The sequence below is a fragment of the Pongo abelii genome, chromosome 3 (genome assembly GCF_028885655.2).
Source record: "Pongo abelii isolate AG06213 chromosome 3, NHGRI_mPonAbe1-v2.0_pri, whole genome shotgun sequence".
Taxonomy (NCBI): domain Eukaryota; kingdom Metazoa; phylum Chordata; class Mammalia; order Primates; family Hominidae; genus Pongo; species Pongo abelii.
In genome coordinates this window covers 169,438,282-169,465,678 of record NC_071988.2, presented here as the reverse complement: position 1 = coordinate 169,465,678, position 27,397 = coordinate 169,438,282, and the positions used below count along the sequence as shown (strand labels likewise).

General features: G+C 37.8%; 2 protein-coding genes and 1 long non-coding RNA gene across 5 annotated transcripts in view; 2 read left to right on the top strand and 1 right to left on the bottom strand.

The window, feature by feature from the left end:
* PRMT9 (protein arginine methyltransferase 9) overlaps positions 1-6,481 on the top strand; it is a 46,061-nt gene extending 39,580 nt beyond the window's left edge. For all 3 annotated transcript variants that reach the window (XM_024246132.3, XM_054554565.2, XM_054554567.2), the window contains 3 exons: positions 1,838-1,991; positions 5,690-5,812; positions 6,110-6,481. In XM_024246132.3, the coding sequence (XP_024101900.2) occupies positions 1,838-1,991; positions 5,690-5,812; positions 6,110-6,325 (493 nt within the window). In that variant the 3' untranslated portion in view covers positions 6,326-6,481. The remainder of the gene's footprint in view (positions 1-1,837; positions 1,992-5,689; positions 5,813-6,109) is intronic.
* Positions 6,482-7,928: 1,447 nt separating this feature from the next.
* On the bottom strand, positions 7,929-27,035 carry TMEM184C (transmembrane protein 184C). Its single transcript, NM_001133715.1, is given in 10 exon segments — positions 7,929-10,680; positions 10,912-11,083; positions 11,842-11,941; positions 13,363-13,475; positions 15,165-15,258; positions 16,439-16,513; positions 19,739-19,944; positions 20,652-20,688; positions 20,786-20,916; positions 26,376-27,035. Coding segments are annotated over 10 exon segments (1,317 nt in total). The 5' UTR covers positions 26,499-27,035; the 3' UTR covers positions 7,929-10,414.
* On the top strand, positions 15,247-18,887 carry LOC134761307 (uncharacterized). Its single transcript, XR_010139804.1, has 2 exons — positions 15,247-15,715; positions 18,642-18,887. It is a non-coding gene; the product is annotated as an uncharacterized LOC134761307 (long non-coding RNA).
* Positions 27,036-27,397: the final 362 nt, after the last annotated feature.

Genomic DNA, 27,397 nt, shown 5'->3' with positions numbered 1-27,397 from the left:
GAGGAAACAAGATTACATAGGTAGGTGTGGAAGCTGCCTTGACTTAAGAGCCCTTAGCTTCATATAGCAACTCTTCTCCCATGGGCACAGCTTCCACGGCCTAGCAATATGAACACCTGGTTACACTCTCAGGGAAGCCCACATGTGGTATGGGTTCCCATCAGGCATTTATCCTTTGTTCGTAGTTCTCTCCATCCAGATATAGTCTACCTATTAAGAGGCATTCTTTTTTTTTTTTTTTTTTTTTAACCATAAGCAGTGTTCCTGATAAACACAGCTGACATTCTATTCTTATAAGATTTTCAGGGAAAGAGAAGGTAAACCCAAGGTCAACTGTAGGAAGAGAAAGGATTTTGTTAACCCTTGACTCTCTCTCCTCCAGTATTAGAGTATTTGGACTTTTTTTTTTTTTTTAATTTTGCATTTGGAGTGTTTAACCTTTTAGTTTGAAACAATTTTTAAGCCTTTGGAGAAGTTAAAGAATAATACAAAGAACTTACCATATACCTTACACTCAGACTCACTATTACTATTTTGCCACATCTGCTAAATTGTTCAGGAAAAAACATTTCAGGCTCTTTCCCTGAACCATAGATACAATGTGTCTTTACTCCTAATACCTTGGAATGCATAGGACATTCACTGATATAATCACTGTACAATTATTAAAATCAGGAAATTTACAGGGACACAATACTGTTATCTAAGCTGTAAATCTTATCCAGATTTCACCAGTTGTCACAATAATGTCCTTTGCAGCTTTTTTGTTCCTGGTCTGGAATCCAATCCAGGATCATATATTCCATTTAGTTTTCATGTCTCTTTAGTGGTGCAGTCACTGCTCACTGCAGTGTGGACCTCCTGGGCTCAAGTGATCCTCCCACCTCAGCCTCTTGAGTAGCTGGGACTACAGGTGTGCACCACCACACCTGGCTAGTTTATTTATTTGTAGAGATGGGGTCTTGCTATGTTGCCCAGGCAGGGGTTGAAGTCCTGGGCTCAAGCAATCCTCTCACCTTGGCCTCCCAAAGTGTTGGGATTATAGGCATCAGCCACCGTGCCCAGCCTGTGCCATTGTTTTTGATGTTAATACAATCACATGGTTTAAGTTGTATCTACACATTTCTCCATTCAGTAAGTTACTATTTCCCCCTTTGTGATTAAGTCATTTGTGAGTGTGATAACTTTGAGACTGTAAAAGGATATTTTCCTAATCAAACTTTGACCTACTAGTTTTAGCATCCATTGATGACTCTTTCCTGAATCTAAAGACATATGTCCATTTAAATAGCTAACCTGTCATTTTTCTCTTTCACTGATCAGTAGTTACTTCGACTTGGGAAATTATTTCTAGTGGTTTACTATTCTGAAATACCAGCCATGAATTAACAGAAAGTCCATTAGACTCTATGTAATCTGTAGCTCTTTACTGATTTATCATGATTCTTAGTTACTGATGTTTATACAATGTAGGGGATTACAAAGGGGTTTTTTTTTTTTTGGTTTTATGTTTTTTTGAGACAAAGTCTCACTCTGTCACCCAGGCTATAGTGCAGTGGCGGGATGTTGGCTCACTGCAACTGCTACCTCTTGGATTCAAGCAGTCCTCCTGCCTCAGCCTCCCAAGTAGCTGGGACTACAGGTGCATGCCACCTGTAGATCTAGTTGGCTAATTTTTGTATTTTTTGTAGAGATGAGGTTTCGCCATGTTGCTGGTCCTGAACTCTTGGGCTTAAGTGATCCACCCACCTTGGCCTCCCAAAGTGCTAGGATGACAGGCGTGAGCCACTGTGGCCCTGCCCCAAAAGCTTTTTAAAATATGTACTTTTTTCCTTAGGTGTTTACTACAATCTGGAGGCAAGATCTTTCCTCAGTATGTGCTGATGTTTGGGTTGCTTGTGGAATCACAGACACTCCTAGAGGAGAATGCTGTTCAAGGAACAGAACGTACTCTTGGATTAAATATAGCACCTTTTATTAACCAGTTTCAGGTAAGTGTCTAGAGGAGAAGTTCAACCAGGATGCTGTTGAACAGTCTCCCTTCGCTCTCTCTTTAGTCACTGTTTAATCTAGCTAAACACAGTGACTAAAGTTTAGCTGGATTAATCACAGTGACTAAGAGCACTTAGATTTTTACCTATAATAAGTTCCTAGAACAAAGGAACTTATTATAGGTAAAAATCAACCTAGAGGTTACAATAACCAAGGAATTTTGTCATGACTGCTGATAAAAGTTTATAGATATTTGGCCAGGTGTGGTGGCTCATGCCTGTAATCCCAGCACTTTGGGAGGCCCAGGCGGGTGGATCACTTGAGGTCAGGCGTTCAAGACCAGCCTGGCCAACATCGTGAAATCCCACCTCTACTAAAAATACAAAAAAATTAGCCAGGTGTGGTGGTGCGTGCCTGCAATCCCAGCTACTCTGGAGACTGAGGTGGGAGAATCGCTTGCACTCAGGAGGCAGGAGTTGCAGTGAGCCGAGATCATGCCACTGCACTCCAGTCTGGATGACAGAGCGAGACTGCATCTCAAAAAAAAAAGTTTTTAGATACTCCTTCGAATCACTGTCATAAATGGAAGAAGCGTCCTAGGTTTTGATCTTATGAAAAAGAGTGGTCTTTGTCCAAAAAAGATCTATGTTCTAAACTTGAACCCTTACATTGAGACCTCAGGCTGGCAGCTGATAAGTATCAGCAGCTAATGCTCAGATTCTAGGAAATCAGACTGCAGAGAGCAGGAATGGAGGAGCCTAGGAAAACAGAGCTCAAGGAAAAGGGGGTTAGCCTCTGTTTAGGAAATAAGGAGTCAAGACTTAGAAATGGGCTGGGCATGGTGGCTCACACCTGTAGTCCTGGCACTTTGAGAGGCAAAGGTGGGGCGGATTGCTCGAGCTCACAAGTTCGAGACGAGCCTGGGCAACATGGGGAAACCCCATCTCTACAAAAAATACAAAAATTATCTGGTTGTGGTGGTGCATACCTGTAGTCCCAGCTACTTGGGAGGCTGAGGTAGGAGAACTGCTTGAGCCTGGGAGGTGGAGGTTGCGGTGAGCTGAAATCACGACACTGCACTCTAGGCTGGGTGATAGAGTAACAAATGTTTACTGAATGTCTACTACGTGTACATTTAGATTTGGGGAATAGGGCTATGAAATAAAGAAGTTCCTGCACTCGTGGATTTAGCATTTACATTGGAAGAGACAATAAACGAGTAAAAAGACTGCTATGATAGATGGTGAGAAGTGCTGTGGACATAAAGCAGGTTAAGGGAGTGTGGAGTATGGGATATACTATTTTATATAGGTTACACCTAAGGAAAGGACTCATGGGTAAGTGATAAACAGAGGCCTGAAAGAAATAAGGAAGCAAATCACACAAAGGATCAGCAAGTGTAAATAGCTAGCGGCAGATCATGATTGGAGTATCAAAAACAGCAAGAAGCAGCCAAGAGGGAGAGTGATGAGAGATGCAGTCAGAGTATTAGGGGCCAGACGTTGACCTTCTGGCCATTTGTAAGGACTTTGGCTTTTGCTCTGAAAGGGGTAGGAAACAACTGGAGGGTATTGAACAGAGGCTTGACATGATGTGACTTGTTTTGAAGGGATTGCTATGGTTGCTGTGTTAGGAATAAAACACTGGTGAGACCAGGCAAAGGCATGAAATTATTGTAGTAATCCAGGTGAGAGGTGACAGTGGCTTTGACTGGAGTGGTAGCAGTGAAAGTGGTGCAAAATGGTGAGATCCTCGATATATTTTAAAGGTAGGGCTGGTGCGGTGGCTCATGCCTGAATTCCCAGCACTTTGGGAGGCCAAAGTGGGAGGATTGCTTGGGCCCAGGAGTTCAAGACCAGCCTGGGCAACAAAGTGAGACTGTCTCTCTACAAAAATTAGCTAGGCATGGTGGTGTGCCCCTCTAGTCCCAGCTACTCGGGAGGCTGGGGTGGGAGGGCTGCTTGAGCCCAAGAGGTTGAGGCTGCTGTGAGCCAAGGTTGTGCCACTGCACTGCAGTCTGGGCAACAGGACTGACCCTGTCTCTAAAAATAAATAAAGGTAGAATTTTCGGTAAGTTGGATGTGGGCTATGAAAGAGAACTCCTTTTTTTTTTTAGGTGAAAGCACCTGGAAGAATAGTTTCCATACTGATAATGGGGAAGATAGGATCAGGCTTTGTGTGTAGCTGTGGTCACTGAGCAACTGGGTAAGAAATCAGAGAAAGCTCTGGGCTGAAGATTTAAATTAGGCAGTTAGCAGCATGTAGCTGGTATTTAAGGCCATAAGACTGGATGAAATAGCTTCGGGGCATGTAGATAAAGAGGGCTGGGAACTGAACTCTAGAGAACTCATAAAGTTATGAGCTTGGTTTGGTTGGTTATATAGAAGGAACTGGCAAAGATGACAGGAGGGCTGGGCATGGTGGCTCATGCCTATAATCCTAGCACTTTGGGAGGCCAAGGAGGGCAGATTGCTTGAGTCCAGGAGTTCGAGACCAACCTGGGCAACATGGCAAAAACCCATCTCTACAAAAAATACAAATATTAGCCAAGTGTGGTGGTGGGCACCTGTAGTCCTAGCTACTTGGGAGGCTGAGGTGGGAAGATCACTTGAGCCCAGGAAGTGGAGGTTGCAGTGAGCTGTGATCGTACCACTGCACTCCAGCCTGGGGAAGAGAGTGAGACCCTGTATTTAAAAAAAAAAAAAAAAAAAAAAAAAAAAAAAAAAAAAAAGACAGGAGTGGACCAGTTAGTGTGAGAAATAAAAGTGGGGGCCGACTATGAGGTATGGGTTCAGCAGTGTGGGGATTAGGAGGCAGGTGATAAGAGGTGACATGAGAATCTAAGGCTTCTTCTGGTTTGATGTAAAAATAGGAACAAAAGGCATAACAAGGAGTCTTAGAAATGGTGTAGGGTTACTGTTGAGTTTTTATGGGGAAGAAAGGCTGGATGCTTTCAAGGATGCCCAGGGAGAGGTGAAGGTATCTGTGTCCTGTTTCGCCTTATACAAGGAAAAGTGGTTTTTAAATGACAGTTTCCTTTGTTTCAAATGAGGATGAGGCTAAAAATTATTAGTATTAATAGTAGCATTCAATTGCCACTAAACTTGATAGAACACTTAATAGTGATTCTCAACTTTGTACATTGGAAACATCTGGGGATCCTAATGCCAGATGGTTTGGGGTGTGGCCTGAACAGTTGGGCTTTTAAAAAGCTCCCCAGGTGATTTTAATTTGCAGCCAAGATTGAGAACCACTGCCTTCTAGAAATAAACTTATTTTCCAAATGAAATCAACTATTGTTTGATTGAATCTGGCATCATTTCTGAGACAATTCAATTAGTGTTGTACCATTATTTCATAAGCAAATCCTTGGGTTAAAAATTTTGGAGCTGTTTGGCTTAAGAAAAAATTTAATCTGCTCTCATCCAAATGAAAGATCTACAGGTAATGGAAACCAGAGCAAATTATCTAACCTGCCTAAACCTTGGTTTGTTCATTCTTTTTGTACTGGAACAATGAAAGTTCTAATGAAAGCCAGCCTTAACTTGATGTGGGAATATAAAGGAGGTAATGTAAAAAGTATTCTATCATACTGAGTCAAGTACAAAGCAATCTCTGACCACAAAAGGAATGTGAAAAACTTGAGCCCTGACCACAAAAAGAAAAAGTGAAAGTGAAAAATTTATACTTTCTCTAGGTACCTATACGTGTATTTTTGGACCTATCCTCATTGCCCTGTATACCTTTAAGCAAGCCAGTGGAACTCTTAAGACTAGATTTAATGACTCCATATTTGAACACCTCTAACAGAGAAGTAAAGGTAAGGACAACATGCAAAATGATTTCGTTTGTTATTGTTTAGAATAATTATCTTAAATTAGGTAATGCTTTTATACGTAGTTTTAGCTACTTTAAAGATTTAAATCTTATTTTCTGAACAATATACAAAAATGGATTTTTAAGTAAATATTAGTAAACAAAATAGGTTAATATTGATACGAATTAGCTAGTGAAATGTAGTTTAAATTTTTGTATATAAAAGTAACTAAAAAGAGAAAGACTTATCTAAGTCTACTCTATGCACTCTGATATTTTCATAATTTCTTAATTTTCATAGGTATACATTTGTAAATCTGGAAGAGTGACTGCTATTCCATTTTGGTATCATATGTACCTTGATGAAGAGATTAGGTTGGATACTTCAAGTGAAGCCTCCCACTGGAAACAAGCTGCAGTGGTTTTAGATAATCCCATCCAGGTTGAAATGGGAGAGGAACTTGTACTCAGCGTTCAGCATCACAAAAGCAATGTCAGCATCACAGTAAAGCAATGAAGAGCAGTTTTCCAATGAAAACTGTGTAAATAGAGCATCAACAAGTACAAAATTCTTGTCTTAATTAGTGGGGGGTATATAAAAATTCCTTGTAATGGTCAAATATTTTTAAAAATTGACATTAATAAAGCATATTTTAAAAGATTCTAAATAAAAGAGTAGCATTATTATAGAAATACTGCTGCAGATTTGCTTTCTGGAAAAGGATACATCACTAGTTTTTTAAATTAGGAAACTTCTTTTGCTCGATTTTACGGAACAGGGATTTTAAAAGTCTTATCGTTATTGATGTGTCAGTAAGTAAAGCAAAGCTTTACTTTTGTAGGCATCTTGGCCTTTTTTCTTAAATCCAAACTTGTAATTGGGAAACACTGAAAGGCTTCCACTGAAGACTGAGGGTTATGGTTACCTGTAAATTCCAATCTTGCTTCCTTTAAATACTCAGTGTACATCTGAAACATCTTAGGTTTTGTTTTGAGAATGCAAGCTTGAAAAAGAATTTAAGCTATAAGCTAAATGTAATTAAAACAGTAAAGGAGTTAGGGAATAAATCTTCAGGAGGCAGCATTTTTCTTGGTCCACTTTGGCAAAAGAACATTTAAAAGCTGGTAACAAAACAAAGTTAAATTGAAGAAAGACTTAATCCTATACTATTTTTCAAAGTTTTGATTTGGATGCACAATAAGTACATTAATTGATCCAATTTTTACAAACTTTTGAAATAGATTAAGATCATTATTATGCCTCCTATACGCTGTATGCACTTTGTAAGCCACAAATAAGACGGATCTTTGCTCCAGACTACCTGTTCTTGTTACCTCTATTATTATACTACCCAGCTTTATTTTTAAAATAAATTTTATTGCATACATTTAAGGTATACAATGTGAAGCAAATTAACATATCCATCATCTCAGTTACCCATATATTTTTGTTTTTGACAAGAGCAGCTGAAATCTACTCATTTACCATGAATCCCAAATACAGTACAAATTTGTTACCTAAAATCCTCATGTTGTACATTAGATCTCTAGACTTGTTCATCCTACATATCTGCTACCTTGAATCCTTTGACCTACATTTCCCCATTTCTCCCTACCCCCCATAACCAGTTTTGTTCTTTATATATTAAAATTTTTTTTTTAGATTCCACATATATGTGAAATTATGCAGTATCTTTTTTTCTGCCTGGCTTATTTCATTTAGCACAGTGTCCTTCAGGCCCATCCATGTTGTAGCAAATGGCAAGATATCGTTGGTTTTTTTTTTTAGGGATGAATAATATTCCAGTGTGTGTATGCATATATATACACAGTTTCTTTATTCATCTGTCAACGGACACCTCAGTTGTCTCCATAAGTTGGCTATTATGAATAATGCTGCAATGAACATGGACTGCAGATATATTTACAAGGTGGTGATTTCATTTGCTTTGAGTATATGCCCAGAAGAGGGATTGCTGGATCGTACGGTAGTTTTATTTTTCTTGAGAAGCTTCCATTCTGTTTTCTGTAATGGCTGTACCAATCTACATTCCCACCAACAGTGCACAGAGTTCCTTTTATTCCACACCATCACAACATTTGTCTTTTGTTTTTTTTTTGATAATAGCTAGCCTAACTGGTGAGAGGTAGTACTTGAGAGTGGTTTTTATATGCATTTCCTTGATGATTAATTATGTTGAGCACCCTTTTATATACCTGTTGGCCATCTGTGTGTCTTCTTTGGAGAAATGTCTATTCAGGTCTTTTGCCCATTTTTAAAATTGAGTTATATGAATTCTTTATAAATTTTGGATACTAACCCTTTTTCAGATATATGCCTTACAAATATTTTTTACTCAATCTGTAGGCTATTGTTTCATTTTGTTGACTGTTTCTTTTACTGTCAGAAGCTTTTTGGTTTGATGTAGTCACATTTGTTTTTGCTTTTGTTGACTGAGCTTTTGGTGTGATATCCAAAAAATCATTGCCAAGGGTCAGTGTCCAGGAACTTTTCTTCTATGTTCTCTTCTAGTTTTATAGTTTCTGGTCTTACATTTAGGTCTTTTATCCATTTTGAATTGATTGTTGTGTAGGTCTAAGATAAGGGTCTGATTTCATTGTTTTGCATGTGGAAATGCAGTTTTCCCAGCATCACTTAATGAAGACTGTTCTTTCGCCAATGTGTCTTCTTGGTGTCTTTGTCAAAAATTAGTTGACTGTATATGTTTGAATTTATTTCTGGACTCTTTCTTCTGTCCCACTGGTCTGTGTATGTGTTTTTATGCCAGTACCATACTGTCTTGATTACTATAGTTTTGTGATATAATTTATAATTAGGAAATGTGATGTCTCCAACATTTTTTCCTCAGTATTCTTTTGCCTATTCAGGGTCTTTTATGGTTACATATGAATTTGAGGATTTTTTTTCTATTTGTGTAAATAATGCCATTGGAATTTTGATAGGATTGCATTGATTCTGAATTGCTTTGGGTAGTGTGACCATTTTAACAGTATTATTCTGATCCATGAGCACGGGATATCTTTCCATTTATTTGTGTCTTTCTTTCATCAGTGTTTCATAGTTTTCAGTGTACAGATCTTTTACTGCCTTGGTGTTAAATTTATTCCTAAGTAGTTTTTTATGCTATCATAAATGGCATCTTAATTTTTCAGTTAGATCATTATTTATGTATAAAAATGCTAATGCTTTTTGTATGTTGATTTTGTATCCTGCAACTTTACTGAATTCACTTGAGTTCTAACAGATTTTTTTTGTGTGTGTATCTTTGGGGTTTTTACATATAGCCCAGTTTTAGTTTTAATAGAAATGTTTATAATAGTGGACAGAATAAAGACTTTGTATGATTACTGTGAACCACTATATCTATATATATATATAGATAGATATGAATGAGTATATATATAAATACATAAAGCAAAGGCTTTGAGAAACAATACTCATCTTTGCTTTCTGTAACATACTATGGCACTTTCTATTTTACTTTCATTATAAAATGTCAAACATGACCCAGTGGGGTTGTGATTAGCAATTAGAGAAACCCCATCCTAGGTAATAAAGTTTTCCCAAATAGCACCTATATGTCTTCTGACTGTGGTTTAATGAGTAATTAAGACCATTCAGCCAAGATTTACATTTGCTGCCACCTTTAATAGCACTGATGAAAAGTAGTACTTTTTTTTTTGACTTTTCACTGTGTCTCTAATCAAGAAATTTTTGTTAAAATATTAAGGGTTTTTAATGTTTGTTTAAAGAATGAGACATAAAAAAGTTGCAGAAAATAAATGATAAATTCTTATTTATTGAAAGACATTCAGTTGAGGAATAGAGATATAACTGTTTGTTAGGTAAGCTTATATGGCACATGATTAAGTTCCACTAATTCGTATTTCTGCATTATGCTTTCTGATAATTCCGGAGCATTATACTCATGCAGCAGTGGTAGGAAGTACTGATTTTTTTTTTTTTTTTTTTAATGTCCATTCTTGGCCAGGTGCAGTGGCTCATGCCTGTAATCCCAGCACTTTGGGAGGCCGAGGTGGGCGGATCACGAGGTCAGGAGATCAAGACCATCCTGGCTAACATGGTGAGACCCTGTCTCTACTAAAAAAAAAAAAAAAAAAATTAGCTGGGCATAGTGGCAGATGCCTGTAGTCCCAGCTACTCAGGAGGCTGAGGCAGGAGAATGGCGTGAACTCAGGAGGCAGAGCTTGCAGTGAGCCGAGATTGCGCCACTGCACTCCAGCCTGGGTGACAGAGCAAGACTCTGTCTCAAAAAAAAAACAAAAAAAAGGCCATCCTCTTGATAAAGCAGTGTAACATCAGGAAGATTTAGTTGGGGTCATTGTCTACCATTTGAGTATGTGATACCCTAATGTTAAGAAATCAAGTCTAAGTCTAGGAAATTTAGACCAATTATTTTTGATATACAAAACTTACATATATAAATCCAGTAGTTGTACCTGGCTTTCAGCTATTTTTGTGTTGACATTTTCCATCATTTATGGTCTGTCCCAAGCACAAAATCCATGGGATACCAGGTAATGACATAATGTAGTAGTTGCACAGTTTGCTTTTCCATACTGTTCAGGAATCCACGGATTTATCTGAAGGTTCTTTTTTCTCTCCTATAGTATCACTAAGGATTTCATCAGATATCTTAGCTGTGGTAGGTGTAGTCTGGGGAGTCACAGTGTGTCCAAACCCTTGGTAGTGACCCATGGGTGAAGGTGGCATAGAAGAAGCAATGGAAATTGCATCTTGTGATGATGATGATAATAAACTTGTATGTTCATTTTGATCTTGATCCTCGGGAAACAATTTTTTCCTGGGATGTCCCCTGACTGTTCGTCCTTTAATATAAAGTTTTCTGTTAGTCAAAAGTTATTTTTACCATTATAAACTTATCATTCTAAAAATAAGCTCCCCACTTCCCCCCTCCCACTCCCCAAAGTTGATGAACCTGCACTGTGGTACTGCTTTAAATTCTTTTTTCATCTCTAAATAGATAATAAATTGACCTAGTAGGAGAAATTCAATATCCTACCCAACCTATTTGGTTGAATTAAATAGCTGGTACTTACCAACATGCCTTACTTGTTCAGAAATATCATCTCTAATGTCTGAGACATCCCACATGGCAAGAAAGGAATCAAAGCATGAGCCCTCTTCTGCTTCTTGGACATATGGTTTATATGAGAATGTGTAATGATGAGCAATGGCAGCGAGGAACATCTCAATACAGATAATAAAATCCTACGAGAACAACAATAAAATAACAGCCACCTTTGGATTTAAATCTAGTTTTGTAGAGTGCTATCTTTCTCTACTTTTCAAAAGTGCTAAGATAAACAGCTGTGTTTTTTCTTCGCAGATTATATTCATTTTTCCATTTTCTAAAATGATTATTTTTGACCTCTTCAAAAAAAGACAAAATGCCAAAATGTGAATCTATTTTGCACTTCCTCAAGTAGCAGCCTTGAACTCCTGCATTCAAGCAATCCTCCCACTTCAGCCTCCCAAGTAACTAGGAGTATAAGCATGTGCTGTCATGCCTGGCTAAGTATTTTATTTTTTAGTTTTTGGTAGAGACGAGGTCTCGCTTTGTTGCCCAGGCTGATCTCGAATGCCTGGTCAAGTGATCCCCCAACGTTGGCCTTACAAAGTGCTAGTATTACAGGTGTGAGTCACTGCACCAGGCCAGCCTCAAGTATTTCTTAGCAAAGTACATTTCATTCTCAATCACATCAAGTATATTGCATTCCACCACCCAAGGACTACAAGGAGAAATGTGGAAAGAGAATTGGACTTAGGAATAATGAAATCCAGGTTTTATTTATGGATCTGCTACAAATTAGTAATTATGGCCAATTTCTCTAGGGTTCCCCTGTTTTCTCACCTGTAAAGTGAGGATAATAGCCCCATACCCTGTGTGTTGTCAGGTTTAGTGGAGATATGTAAAAATGCTTAACAAATAGTAAAGTTCTATTGAATTTAGAGATGGCACTACTTACCTGGAGTCCAGTGGCCACAGCTTCTACAGTTTGCCATTCCCACGTATGCTTTTCAGAAATAACGCCAACTTTTACCAACAAAGCAATAACTACTGCTTGCCTATATGTTAGGAAAAGGTAAACGCCAAATCTATATCAAGCATAAAATGAGCAGTAGTTTTAAAAATGTGCCATTAAAAAAAAAACCCATTGCAACCTGTGTACCACCACCACCACCCTGCCTTTACAGCATATTGCTGAAGAAACTCTATGTTAAATATATTAATTTGCTTTACAAATTCATTTTTCTAGTAGTTTTGTCCCAAGATAGGGAGTCAAGCTGAGCATTTCAAGCAAATCTAGAGATAATGGCCCCAGGTAAAATTTAAACAGCAAATAATGAAATGGACATGCTTTCATAGTTGTATACATAAGAATATTCACTTCAGTGTTTCTTATAATGGTAAAAAAATTAGGAACAACCTGAATATCAAAAGGAGATTAGTAAAAAGTTACATCCACATAACAGAATACTAAGCAAAAGCAAAACAAACAAAAAAACCAAAAACCTCATAAAAAAACACCCCCCCACAAAACAAAATAATATTTCTGTTCACTGACAACGAACTATATCTACAATATGCTACTGAACACATTGTCGAATTCCACAAATTTTTATAGTATGAAACTTTCTCTGGAGTTTTATATGTGACACAGGTTTACCAAGATGTTAATCATTCTTTTCTGGGTGGTGGGATTTCAGGGATTTTCCTTTTTCCCTTTTTGTATTATTTCTAATTTGTTAAATTTGGTGTATTTGTTTCTAGGACCCCTATTACCCACCTCTTTACTAAATTCTTTTTTGTTATTTTTTTTGAGACAGAGTTTCACTCTGGTGCCCAGGCTGGAGTGCAGTGGCATGATTTTGGCTCACCGCAACCTCTGCCTTCCAGGTTCAGGTAATTCTCCTGCCTTCCCTGCCAAGTAGCTTGGATTACAGGTGCCTGCTACCATGCCTGGCTGATTTTTGTATTTTTAGTAGAGACTAGCCATGTTGGCCAGGCTAGTCTGGAATTGCCAACCTCAGGTGATCCACCTGTCTTGGCCTCCCAAGTGCTGGGATTACAGGCGTGAGCCACTGTTCCTGGCCCTCTTTACTATATTGAACTATGTATAGTTTTACCTCCTGTTTTAGAAAGATTTACTGATTATTTTCCCATATAATTAAATATTCTACATCATGCTTTCTTCCAAACTCCATAGTATTCTATTATATGACAGGGCCATGATTTATTTTAAAAATTATTCTAGTATTGACATATTTAGGTTGTCTCAAACTATTTTCTTCATATAAATGTTATAGCGACCATCTAATTATTTCTTTTGAAAATCCTAGAAGGGCTAAAAAGATGAACTTTTTAAAAGATAAGTAGAGACATTTTAATCTATCTTCTGCATTAAGACTGTTTAAAAATCCTCCTTAATCAACGGTTTTTACTGCCCTTCAAAAAATGAGAACGTTTAAAAAAAAGGAACACTTACCAAAAAGAAACAAAAACCACCAGCTTTACACAAAGAAATTTGCCAACAGGTTGGATTGGGCTCAGTTCTTCTTTTAGTACTTTATAAAAGAGCAGGAGACAATACATGGCAAACTAGAAACAAGATTAACATTTAAACTTGTTCAGTAATAGATATGGTAATAGAAATATTAAAGTTATATACCAGAGACCTGGTACAGAGTAATGTTTCAGGCAAACTTTTCTAGGCTTTATTGTTCTATTTTTAGATTAACAAGCTTTTATAGTTTACTATAGATGAATATATACTATATACAACATCTTCCGTAAAAATGTTTTTAAGTGTTCACTTACTGGGTTCCATAAAGGGAACAATAAACAAATGATTGACATAAATGGAAGAAATGGCTCTTGTTCAGCCAAAATAAAAAATCCATCTATAACGGCTTTTAAACATAAATGACCACTCATTTTATGAGGCTTTAGCTTATTACCTAGTCTATCCTATGTAACTAAGGTAACCCATTAAACAAGTACAATTTCAATAAAATTGTGACTATGAAATCTGAATGTAAAGAATCAAACAATTTTTCCTGAGGGCAGTGTATTAGCTCAGCTAGATTTATTTTTTAAAATGAACAAGACTTACTAACTTTTTAGAAATCTGTAATAACCTAGTGTAGTGCTGAATAACAATAAACATTTTCCTGAAAGTTCACTTTTCTCTATTAAAATCATATAAAATGCGAATTCAAAGTATTTTAGAATATGAAACCAGTAAAGAAAGAATAAAGTGATTCATGGTCTCCAATCATCCTTTTTACACATAAGCCAGTTTTTAAATAACTGTCATGAACTAATTATAAAGTTGTATTGCCTAATGTTTTTTCCACTTAAAATACATAACTTCTATATGTTTCATCAGGCTTATTTTTAATAACTGCCTAATATTTTGGCCAATGGAAAGACCACAGTGCATTCAACTAGTCCCTATCATTGGGTTTTGGATTGCTTTCAGCCTTTTTTTATTTACAAGTAATAGGCTTTATATACAAAGATACTTTAGGCAAACATACTTTTGAACACTTCTTTAGAATACATTCCCAGAAACAGAATTACTGGTTCCAAAGAGGATGAACATGTGGGAAAACTTTGGCTACATGGACATTTAATTTTTATTATAAAGCTCTAATACCAACCACGCATACCACTGCATCTAAATTATTTTGCTGACAGCATTAGTCAAAGAATTTAAATAAAATGCACATTTTTTTAAGCTTATAAGATCAAATAGGACATTACATCATAGGTCTTTGGAACATTACAGTTTCTAGAACATCATCCATTTTTTTAAACTTGCATTCTCAATTTTCCTTTAACTCCAAATATATGATAACAGAGAATTTTATTCTCGCATTTTTGTTCAAACCCTGTACCATCAAATACCAATTTGATATTTTCTCTTCTGAATATGTTCAACATATGTGGGCATGTGTGTGTATTTTTTTTTTATGTAGCACTGTGCTTTTATTTGACATACTCATACAGCTATGCAATGAGCAACAGAAATAAATGAACAAACATGGTCAACATGTGAGGGTATAAGTTGCCAAATAATAAACAAAGATGTTATTATATCTTTATATATGTATTAAGATATATATTAAAGTTTTTTTCAAGTCTTTCTATAAATTAAATTTCAGATTTAATTTATAGGAAGATTAAAAAGAAGCAAGCCTTATCCTAAGAAGAAACTTTGTCTAAAGAAATTTAGTTATAGATACAAATTTAGTACATTTTAAGAAAGGTGAACATTTTACTTACCAACTGTGACATGTTGTTTATTATAACCAAATAAGTCCAAGCATTTGAAAAGCTAAAGTTCCCTTCATCATATATACCAAGCAGCTCACAGATTCTAAAAATAGTAAAAATGAGATATCTCTAAGATTAACTAAATCAAAATCGTACTTTAAAATACAGCAATAGCAATACTTAAATTTAGAAGTCAGTTTATTTGAGATCCCACTGACAATCACTTGACTTTGGACATAGAGAATTTAGAAGTCAGTTTATTTGAGAGATCCATTGACAATCACTTGACTTTGGATCTAGAGGTGGTTCAAAAATGAAAAGAAACCCATTTTTTTCTAGAAATGTTACTATATTCCTTCAACTTGAAGGAAATCCCAAATAAGACACATAACACTTAACTAGAAAGAATACTAAATTTAATAAAACCAACTATGCTGTCTAATTTTGGGAAAGCTTGATTGTTAAACATACTATAATGCAGGTGTATATAACTGTAGTTGTTAATTTTTTCCCCTCAGTTGTCTTGGAGGTAAATTTTATGAAGACCCAGATCCCCTCAAGTAAGTATTACCATCAGTATTGTTATAATCTTACCTAATTTCTAAGCTGCAGGGAAATAAAGCATGCCTTCATAATTAAATGGCTAAATAATTGCTAGCTCAAAGGCAGAATAAAGAATTCTTTCACCAGTCTTTCTTTCCACTTTTCCTCTGTTAGCATGCAAAGTGTTAGTAACAACTAGGAGATAAAACATGTAATCTATTGGCATTAAAGTATTTGATGTTCTTGAATTTTTAGGGAATAGTTTTGCCAGGTAGCTTAATGATACCCTATTTTACCTCAATTCTAAGCCTTGATAGAATGTATTAAAAGAAAATATGACTTCTTTCTTAGAGTACTTCTAATATATTCTAAATTAACTATGTAGAAAATAAAACTGTAATTAACCTAAAGTAGCATACTTTAACTTCATGCAATAGGGTTTCTGTAAAGCTATGTATTTGAAAAAGAAAGTATGTTTATTTATTTTTTTTTCAAAGTGCTTTACAGCAAGCTAGCTCTAGAGAGGATGTAAATATTTAGAAGACCCCTGTGGTGATTCTTTGCCTATAAATGGTCATGTTATTTATTTTAATAGTGAGTTTCTATAGAGTGTTTTTTTTTTACAACAGACTAGACCTGCATTATAAATAAGCACATTAACACTATGTTTTCTACTTAGTTGTTCCCACATAAGAGCACAAGGATGAAAAAAAAAGTTCATATAAAATCTGAGTACTTACAAAGCAACGATGGTGGTGAAAGGTCTGACAACTGTGTACTGTAATACACCTAGTTTGCATCTAAACAGCAATACTCTGCAAAAGAAAAAGAACTTAGAATTTCAACTACTCATTTAAATAGCATCAGATTTTCCCCAAAGCCTCCAAATTAAAATCACTTTGATGAATGATACCATATTTACAGTTAATTCTTTCAATGTAGTCATCCTTAATAGCAGTGGCAGAAGAATGTGGATGGCAGGAAACAAATTATCTAAATACCTTTTTTTATTTTTTGAGATGTAGGGTCTTATTCTGTTGCCCAGGGTAGAGTGCAGTGGTGTGAACATGGCTTACTGCAGCCTTGACCTCCTGTGCTCAAGTGATCCTCCCACCTCAGCCTCCTGAGTAGCTGGAACTATATCTGCATACCACCACACCTGGCTAATTTATTTTCTGTGGACATGGGGTCTCACTGTGTTGCCCAGGCTACTCTTGACCTCCTGGGCTCAAGTGATCCTCCCACCTCAGCCTCCTGAGTAGCTGGAACTATATCTGCATACCACCACAGCTGGCTAATTTATTTTCTATAGACATGGGAGTCTCACTATGTTGCCCAGGCTACTCTTGACCTGGGCTCAAGTGATCCTCCTGAGTAGCTGGGACTGTAGGTGTGTGCCCCCACACCCAGCTATTTTTAAATTTTCTGTAGAGATGTTTCACTGTGTTGCCCAGGCTAGTCTCAAACTCCTGGGCTCAAGCCATCCTCACGCCTGTAATCCCAGCACTGTGGGAGGCCGAGGCAGGCGGATCACTTGAGACCAGCCTGGCCAACATGGCAAAACTCTGTCTCTACAAAAAAAATAACAAAATTAGCCAGGCGTGATGGCACATGCCTGTAATCCCAGCTACTTGGGAGGCTGAGGCATGAGAATTGCTTGAACCTGGGAGATGGAGGTTGCAATGAGCTGAGATCACGCCACTGTATTCTAGCCTGGGTGACAGAGCAAGACCATCTCAAAAAAAACACAGTAATCTTTGAAAATGAAATTTAGATACCAGTTCTCTGCATAATATCCTATAAATGGTTTCTCATTTGACAAAGACTCATTTAGACAAACTTTAGACAAGCCTCTGATGCCTCTTTTCAACTTGGCTTCATCCTTGGGCCTTGTCCTTGTCCTGTGTCAGTCAGTCTAAAAGAATCTTGCTAAGTCATTCCCCAGCCCCCTTTGATATCTGATCACCTTTGACATCTGATCAAATTCCTCAGCACCCACCTTGGATGACTAAGGCCTTGGCCTGCCTTTAGCAAGAATTCTGTTCAGTTTAGTGAGAATCCTCCTAGCCCTGATGTCCCCTCTTCGTAATTCTGCATTCGCTAACCCCCTCAACATGCTCTAGCTATAAATGCCCATTTGTCCTTGTTGCCTTCAGAGTTGAGCACAATCTGTCTCCCTTGATAACCAATCTATATTAATTTGTCATTACTATTCTCTCATGGCCCCGTCCTTCTTCCTTCATTGCATTTCCTGAAATAAGTAACTATATATTTGTGTCTTCACTTAATTCCTAACTCTCCTAACCAAACTGTAAGTTCCATGAGGTCTATGTGTGTTCTGTGCACTAAGGTATTTCTTTATACTAGCACATATTTGGTGCTCAACATATATTTGTCAAATGAACACATTAGTAGCTTATTATTTTAAAAAGCCAGGTAGCTCCCTGTCATTTCAAGGGTGTAAATAGAGACAAAATTTGTCAGGACGTTGTACAAATGGTCCTGTACTGCATAGGAGGCAATGCACCCATTCTTATGTTGTATGTCTACACTGATCACTCTACCTCCATTTACCTTGGCTTGTAACTTCCACCTTATTCCCCATTTATTAGTGAAACTGCCTTTGCAAAATTATGACTGAGACAGTGAAAAAGATAACTTAAACCAACTCTATCTTGTGTCTAACCTCCAAGCTGTCCTTGTTCATTCCTGGGCATAGGCTGAACTAACTTTGAGAGAAACTTAGTTTATAGTTTCTCCCAAAGCTATAGAAACAGCCCTGCCCCAAAGCAAACCTCCTTGCCTGGGGACTAGATTGCCTTTGTAGGACTAACATTAGCCATAAAATTAGAAATTATGGTTTAGGAGTCACGCAGCTGGAGGCTACAAGATTCTGGCCCTCCCTAAACAGCTCCTAAGATCAGTGCTTGTGATATTCTGCAGACCCTGCATTTGTTGGATCAGCTGGCACCACCCAGATCAATAAACTGGCTCATCTGACCTTGTGGCCCCCACCCAGGAACTGACTCAGTGCAAGTGGACAGCTTCGACTCCCTATGATTTCACCTCTGACCAATCAGCACTCATGGCTCACTGGCTTCCCCCTACCCAGCAAATTATACTTAAAATTCTGCTCCCTGAATGCCTGGGGAGACTGATTTGAGTAATAATAAAACTCCTGTCTCCTGCGCAGCTGGCTCTGTCTGAATTACTCTTTATCTTTTGCAATTCCCGTCTTGATGAATCGGTTCTGTCTAGGTGGCTGGCAAAGTGAACCCCTTGGGCGGTTGCATTAGTGGACATGTCCTATTGATTTTTCAGTTGCATTCTCTTATTGCCTTTCTTTTCTATTCTAATCTCATCCCCCTTTTCAGTTTTATTTCACAAACAGATTATTATAAACTCCTAATTTATTTCTCCATCTCTGAATCTTCTTCCCTCCAATTCATCCTTTATGATATTGCAAAATTAATCTTTCTAAAACACTGTTTCCAAATGTTTGCTTGCTGAAAAATACCAAGTGGTTCATTTGTATAATAAATGCAATTGTAAACTCAATTTATTTTTCAAAACGAAATGGCATAAGTTTTAATGTCCTACATGAACATATAATAAGGCAAGCTGATGTATTATGTTACCAAACACTGTTACTTATTGCTCCTACTTCATATCATATACGGTTCTACAACCTAGATTATCTTGTTTTGTCTTTTAACTAGCTGTGTGTTCTTACATAAGATCTGCAGACCTTGGTTCTCAACTGCAAAAGCATATTGATTAAATGATTACTGTTTTTACCTGCAATACTTTAATTTTTGGATTTGGGATTCATAATGTAAAAAAGACTAACATATATATGGGATTACAAAACTGTGTTTTGTTAGCCTTCAAACAACTATGAACTGCATCAGGAACTGTCTTATACTTATTGTTCTGCTATTAATACTTAATGCACTGCCTTGTAAAGAGCTGATTGCTACTTAAAAACTCTGCTTAAATGAAAAACCAAAACATAAAAGAATTAAACCAAACATACTTACTCTCCCATAGCCCATGGTGGACAGCAACATAAAGGAGGGAAATGTTTCTGCTGATCTTTGGCTTCAAGGATTAATACCAGATTTGGATACCGGTTAGTTAGATAATTGGTAAGGAATCCCATAAAGTTGTAAATTACATAAGCTTCATAGCATTCTCTGCAGGTATCCACATATATTGCAATTCCGGGATATTTCAAAGCTATCCACTATGAAAAAGCACAGATGTTAAAGATAGTTGCAGCTAAGATAAAATGAATCACCACTCCATTCATGGTACTCACAATAAGCTAATTTTTATGCTTGAGATACCTTGTCATATACTTACATGGGACTCTCTAAAATTTATCATTATGAGGGCTATCAATCTGTGAAATGAATGTTTAAAAGCAATAAACATCTTAGATATTGGTAAACAAAAACAGAAGTGTTTGAGGGGTAAATAATGAATAAAGAGAGAAGCTAAAGTAAGTACTTGAGTTCTTAAATCTGAAGTTTTTCTTAATATGATCATAGACAATGCTGCTAAAGATATTTCCTTTAATATTTACTCATATTAGAAGCAGTCATCTCCAACAACTTCATGTGTATCCATTGGGGAAGGTTTTTAAATTTTTGGTTCAAATAAAAGACTTAATAAATAAAAAGAGTAGTAATATAATTTAAAATATTACATTCTTTACCAATCTGAAAGTTTAAAAGAAAGCAAACAGCTATAGATTTTTAGACATTTATAATATCACATTTTACATTTTTAATTATACTTTATATTCTCTATCATTAGAAACAAGTGAACCTTTTTACTTATTAATCTGACTCCTTGTCAATAACATACTTTCATTATCTTAAGCATTCTGTAATTATAGTATCATCAAACAAGTTCTTAGTTAATGAGATAAAAATGAAACATACTTACACTATCTAAACTGTAAATGGGTACCATCCAAAGAATCCTATTGGAAAAGGAAAACAGAAGTTTAAAACATTTTATGTCATATTTATGAAATAAGCCAACATAACAGTAGTGGAATCAAAATTATTAAGATGTACCTTATTATTGGTTTTTGTAGTTCAGGTTGTGTATAATGCACTAAGTGTTGCAATATCACCCACAGTGATATAGGAATAGTCAACAGCAAAAAGATTCCAGCAATAAACCAAGCCTTGGTGTGTATTCCAACCTTAAGAAACAAAATAACATGTTAGTATAAATTCTGATATTAAAACGAAAGAGCTTGGCCAGGCTCAGTGCCTTGTGCCTATAATCCTAGCACCTGGGGAGGCCAAGGTGGGAGGATCGCTTGAAGCCAGGAGTTTGAAACGAGCCTGGACCTACAAAGTAAGACCCCCGTCTCTACAAAAAAAAAAAAAAATTAAAAAATTGAAAAAAATTTGCGGGGGAGGGGGGACTTTTATATTTACTTGTAATCTTGCCTTTAAGAGTATGAATCTTTTTTTTTTTTTTTTTAAGGGGAAAAGGTGGGCATTTATTTTTGATGCTTGAAGGATTGAGCAGTTTACAATTAAAATAGAACTAAGGTCTACAACCTTAAGTATCACTGTTTCTTTTCTTTTTCTTTTTTTTTTTTTTTTGAGACAGTTTTGCTCTGTTGCCCAGGCTGGAGTACAGCGGCGCGATCTTGGCTCACTGCAACCTCTGCCTCCGGGGTTCAAGTGATTCTCCTGCCTCAGCCTCCCAAATAGCTGGGATTACACACCCAGCTAATTTTTTTGTATTTTTAGTAGAGACGGGGTTTCGCCCTGTTGGCCAGCCTGGTCTGGAACTCTGGACTTCAAGTGATCTGTCCGCCTCGGCCTCCTGAAGTGCTGGGATTACAGGCACGAGCCACCGTGCATGGCCCAGTTTCACTGTTTGAACAAGACTTTTTCTTCCTCTACCAGGGGCCAAAGATAAAAGAGGTAGAAGACAAAAGTATGGAGAACAAATGCATTTTTACAACAATAAATTTCCACATTAAAATGTACAGAAAGCTTGAAAAGGGCTGAGTGAGGTGGCTCATGATTGCTTGAGCCCAGGGGTTCCACCTAGACCAGCCTGAGCAACATGGCGAGATGCTATCTCTACAAAAAATAAATTAGCGAGGCATGGAAGCATGTGCCTGTAGTCCTACCAACTAGGAAGACTGAGGTGGGAGATCTGCTTGAGCACAGGAGGTCAAGGCTACAGTGAGCCAAGATTTGTGCCACCGTACTCCACCCTGGGCAACAGAGTGAGACCCTGTCTCAAAAACAAAAACAAACCAAAAGCTAATACAAAGTCTTACTGATTGTGGGGGCGTTAACCAAACAGTAAATGAAAAGCAAATATATGGAGGTGAAGACTCTAAAAGGAATGTCTGAGCACTCATATTACAGGGCTTTTTGCTTTTATCCATTTCATTTAAAATTGAGTACAGTAGTCCCCACTTATATGTGGGGATTAGGTTCCAAGACCCCCAGTGAATGCCTAAAACTGTAGATAGTCCCAAATCCTATATGCATATACTATGTTCTTTCCTATACATATATACTTATGATAAAGTTTAATTCATAAATTGGACACACAGTAAGTGGTTAACAATAAAATAGAACAATTATATATTGTAATAAGTTATTTAAAACTTATAAATTACTTATTTCTGAAATTTTCCATTTAATATTTTCAGACCATGGTGGACAACAGGTTACTGAAACCAAGGGAAGTGAAATTTCAGTGATGATCTAAGAAAATAATAATAGGATAAGCATATTCTAGATCTTCTTTTTTATAAAGTGATCATTAAGAATGGTACTGCGGCCAGGCGCGGTGGCTCATGCCTGTAATCCCAACAATTTGTGAGGCTGAGGCGGGCAGATGGTTTGAGTCCAACATTGTGAGACCAGTGTGGGCAACATGGCAAAACTCCATCTCTACAAAAAATACAAAAAATTAGCTGGGTGCCAGAGGATCACTTTAGCCCAGAAGGTCAAAGCTGCAGTGAGCCATGATTGCGCCACTGCACTCCAGCCTAGGTGACAGAGTGAGACCCTGGCTCAAAAAAAAAAAAAGAAAAAAAGAAAAAAAAGTATTGCCAAGTAATTGCTTTTTTTGATTGCTTTAGTTCCAAAAACTAGAACTTGGTGGTACACTTAAGAGAAAAATGATGTGCTAGTGACTAATGAAGGTCAAGTGTCCTCAGTGTGCTATAAAGAAGAAAGTTGTTTTTGTTTTTTAAACAATCATAAAACAAGTGACTAGAGACTTGGTCACTGCAGGACAAATTTTAAAATCCTGTACCACATAGTATCATTTTTACAGTGCAAGTGGTAATTTAGTTTCAGAAAAACATCATCTCTCCACATTAATGTCATTAATTTTAATTACTGGTTTTACAGTTGTTTTGATTTTTGAGCTATATAAAAGTTACATGCACAAGAAATTTAACCTATTTTATGTGTGTATATATTTAAGTAACATTATAATAGAATAACTCAACACTAGGTATCTGCAGAAATTATCAATATAATTTTTTAATTTTATGTTTACCTCTAAGTAATTTATTTAAATTTGAGACACACTGATATAGATACCAGTGATATTATTCTTAATCTTTATCAGCCATGAGTTGAGTTTTTGGGCTCACGAAATGAGGAGGAGATAAACAGATTTTTTTTCTAGGGTAACTTGAGGAAAGAAGAGAGGAAAGAAAAACCCTTAAAGACAAGCAACCAAGAATAAGTTAACTCTCCCTCAGCAAAATGCTTCAAAACAGAGAGTGGAGATGAATAGGGGAGAGTGCTTTCTGGGCCAGGTCTTCCTGAGGGGAGAGAGTAGAACTGACCTAAGGGCATGAGGTAAATGTGCTGAGATTAAAAAAAAAGTGTGCTGAGGCAAAAAGACTAGAGCAGCATGCCATCACATGCACATTCACTTCAGGTATACATGGTCAGCCAAGTGAGTGGGGAAAACAGTTTAAACAGTGCAGATGGTCATCCTACCATTCCAATAAATGAGTATATGCCCCACCATGGGCATGGGATGAGCTTCCAGAACTGTGAGAAAATGAATTTCTGTAGTTTAAGCCACTCAGGCTATGGTATTTTCTTACGGCAGCCTGGGGAGACCAAGATAAACTCTCACATTTCTATCTGCAGCTCAAATCTTTCTGACCATTAGATGTGCATATCCAACAGCATATCTGACATGCCTATTGAATGTCTCTTATTAAACTAAATGTCCATAAAAGAGCTCAATTTCTCTCAAACCTGTTCCTAACCCTCAATTTTCTATCTCAGTAACTAGCACCATTTACACAGTTGTTCAAATAAAAAACTTCAGAATCATCTTTGATTTGTTCCTTTCTCTCACTGCTTCTCCTCTGGAATCCAATCTCCCTGCTAAGTCTTGTTTGCTCACTTCTAAGGATACTTACAATTCAGTTTTCCATTTCCACTCCTGCTATCCTTACCGGGGCCATAAACTATCACAGCCCAGGCACCCACCACCTCTCACTACCATGAAGAGCTTTCTAACTTCCCTTCACTTCTGCTTTATTTTCCATAGCTGGTAGAGTGGTCTTTTGAAGTTATGCAATTAGACTGCCCTGCATGGTGACTTCTCAGATCTTTTCTGGTTTCCTCCACAGCATTTTATATAATTTTATTGATTTGTTTTTGTTGGTCCCTTTTGTCTCCACCACTAAGTTCTATGGAGGTAAGTGTTCTCTCATATAGTATACAAAGCCTGATTCATTACTGGGACTCAGTCATTTGGCAGAAAGAGGGGGAAAGAAAACGAAGTAAAATATGTATCGTGGTAGATGGTGATAAGTCCTATGGAAAAAATACATAAAGCAGAGAAAGGAATATGAAGAGTCGGGGAGGGGATGTTGACAATGTTAAATAGAGTAGTCAGGTGACATTTGAGTAAAGACCTGAAGAACATAAAGGAATGAGAATAATATCTATGGAAAGGACATTCTGTGAAGGGGAAACTTCGTGCAAAGGTTCAAGGAGGGAGCATGCCTGGGATTTTTGAACAAAGCCGTGCAGTGGAAGCCTAGGACTTGAGGAGAAAAAGTCAGAGGGGGATCGGGTTGGAGTTGTGTCAGATCATGTTGGACCTCGATGGCCACAGTGAGGAATATTGGCCTTTACTCTAGGACTAGAAGTGATTTAAGAGGACACACATAATGTGCCAAGTTTTAACTGGTTACTCTGGCTGGTGTGTTGAGAAGCGTCCAAGCAAGACATGTTGAGAACTTGGCTTAGGACAAGTACAGACTGCAGATTCCAATTTTTCTTAAAAGCTAGTGGTACCTAAAAACTACATTTGAAACTAACAACTAAAAGAAGTCTTAAACTGGACTGATATTATGCATATTATTAACCTTTAAAGTAGTTCCTATACCATACTCTAAGGAAATATTTCAAAGTAAGAAAATCCCATTTGTATTAAGATGCTTATACCTAAGTTTTTGTAGACAAATTGTGGAAATAACCTAAATATCTAACAAATGGGAAATATTGAATGTAGCAGAATATTACATGGCCATTAAAAATAACTACATGGGCCAGGCGCGGTGGCTCATGCTTGTAATCCCAGCACTTTGGGAAGCCGACGCGGGTGGATCACAAGGTCAGGAGTCGAGACCAGCCTGGCCAACATGGTGAAACCCTGTCTGTACTAAAAATACAAAAATTAGTTGAGTGTGGCGGCAGGCACCTGTAATCTCAGCTACTCGGGAGGCTGAGGCAGGAGAATCCCTTGAACCCGGGAGGCGGAGGTTGCAGTGAGCTGAGATCTCGCCATTGCACTCCAGCCTGGGCAACAGGAGCAAAACTCCCTCTCATAAACAAACAAACAAACAAAAAACTATATGGACTATGCTAGTATGGAAAGTTATCAGAAAATAATTTAGTCTAAATAGAGAACACAAATCTATATTAAATACAGTTTATGTAAAAATCATTTCCACAATAAAGAAGGGCCTAAAATAGTCATGGTCTTATTATAGTTCTTGTAATAGGTGTTCCTCTGTAAAAGTACTTGGTGGGTTTTATTAACTCCGAATTTAAAGTTCATTATATAATATTTATATCTGAGTTATTTACCTTGGGGTTTTCCAGCTTGTAGTACATTACTGATGTCACAATAAGCATATGACATCAAAAAATATATATAAGGGACTTTTTGCAAAACCTTTGTTGGGTAAGAGCTAATTTCCACAGTAAAAACAAACACCAAAGTTAAAACAACTAGAACCCTTTGATTCAGGAAGCTAGTTAAAAGCTAATAAAATTCAAAACATGGTTTTCAAGGTAGTTTATTTGACCTAGTTTCGTCCAATGTCTGAACAGATCAGATTTCAGGAATAAAATTACCTTACTTTCAGGGAACTGATGAATACTTGCAAAACAGTGCCCTTCTAAGCAGCTATATTAATATATTCCATTTTCTCGACCCGGTCCCACCTCCACCTGTAGCATGACTTGAAGAACCGTGAACAAGAAATTAGACAGGTTTATATCCTCAGAGTAGGCTCGTTTACATTAGATGGTTTTCAGGATTGTCAGGGCAGAAATGGGGGAAGGGTGTCTCCTTCCCAACCATAGATGGGTAGAAGAAAGTGTAGAAGCTGATGGTGCAGAACCCTCTTACCTCCAGTTTCTGTAATTCCCACACGCATAGGGGAACCGCAACCACAATTGACACCAGGTAGATGACCGCTACTAAAGGTCGAATCCACTGTCTCCAGTTCCTCCAGGTACAAGTGCAAGGCATGTTTTCGCACAAATCAGATCCGGTTAGCAAGGGAAAAGAGCTCGAAAAGATTGTAATGGGGAGCCCTGTTCTCTGGCTGTTTTGTCAACTCGCATACTACGGAGAAAAAAGCTGTCGGGCGACTTTACGAACAGCTCCAGCCGCCTCCTGGACCGGCGCTGTGTCTTCTTCTGCTGCTCCTGCAAATGTAGCCGCTCAGGGTGCTATTGGCGAGCAGTGCAGGCAACATCCTTTCTTCCCCACCCCGCATCTACCAAGTTGTACTGCGGTGGAATCCCAGGCAGAGCGGCTGCTCTCACCTGGGGATCCCCCTGAGCTCTGCCTGCACCATGGCTTCCAGGAGAGCAGCACAGACCAGGAACCGGCCTCTAGGGACCTTGCACACTCCGGTTCTGTCTCGCAGCTGCCTGCCCACTCGCTCTTTTCTTTGGGGATCGAGCTTCCTACCTCCCGCACTGGCAGGCGTCTCTTCACCCGATTCCGCTAGTGGGTAAGGCCCCAGGATCTCCTCATTCTCTCACACGGGACATCCCCTACGGCGGAACCCAAGGCCAAACCAGGACTTTCAGCTCTTTTCCGCTTCCGCCCCTGCTGTCTGAGGCAGGTGATTCGTCGTCACCGCCAAACTGGACCCGCCCCATCCGCCTCACTTTGCGCTCTCTGATTGGTCAGATGTGGGGGCGGGGCTGCAGGATTGCGTACCGGGGTTAGAAAGAAGAGCAGGTGCGTGGAGGAGGATGGAATTGCCGCAGATGGTCCAGTGGGCTATTGCAAGGATTCTGGAAGCTGCGGGAATTGTTTGAGGACACTTGAAGCACACCTACTACATTCTTCTGCTGGCGTTATTCCAGTTTAAAGGAAGCTTGGGTAAGGGGCGGCTACTTCAGAGTTGGACTGGA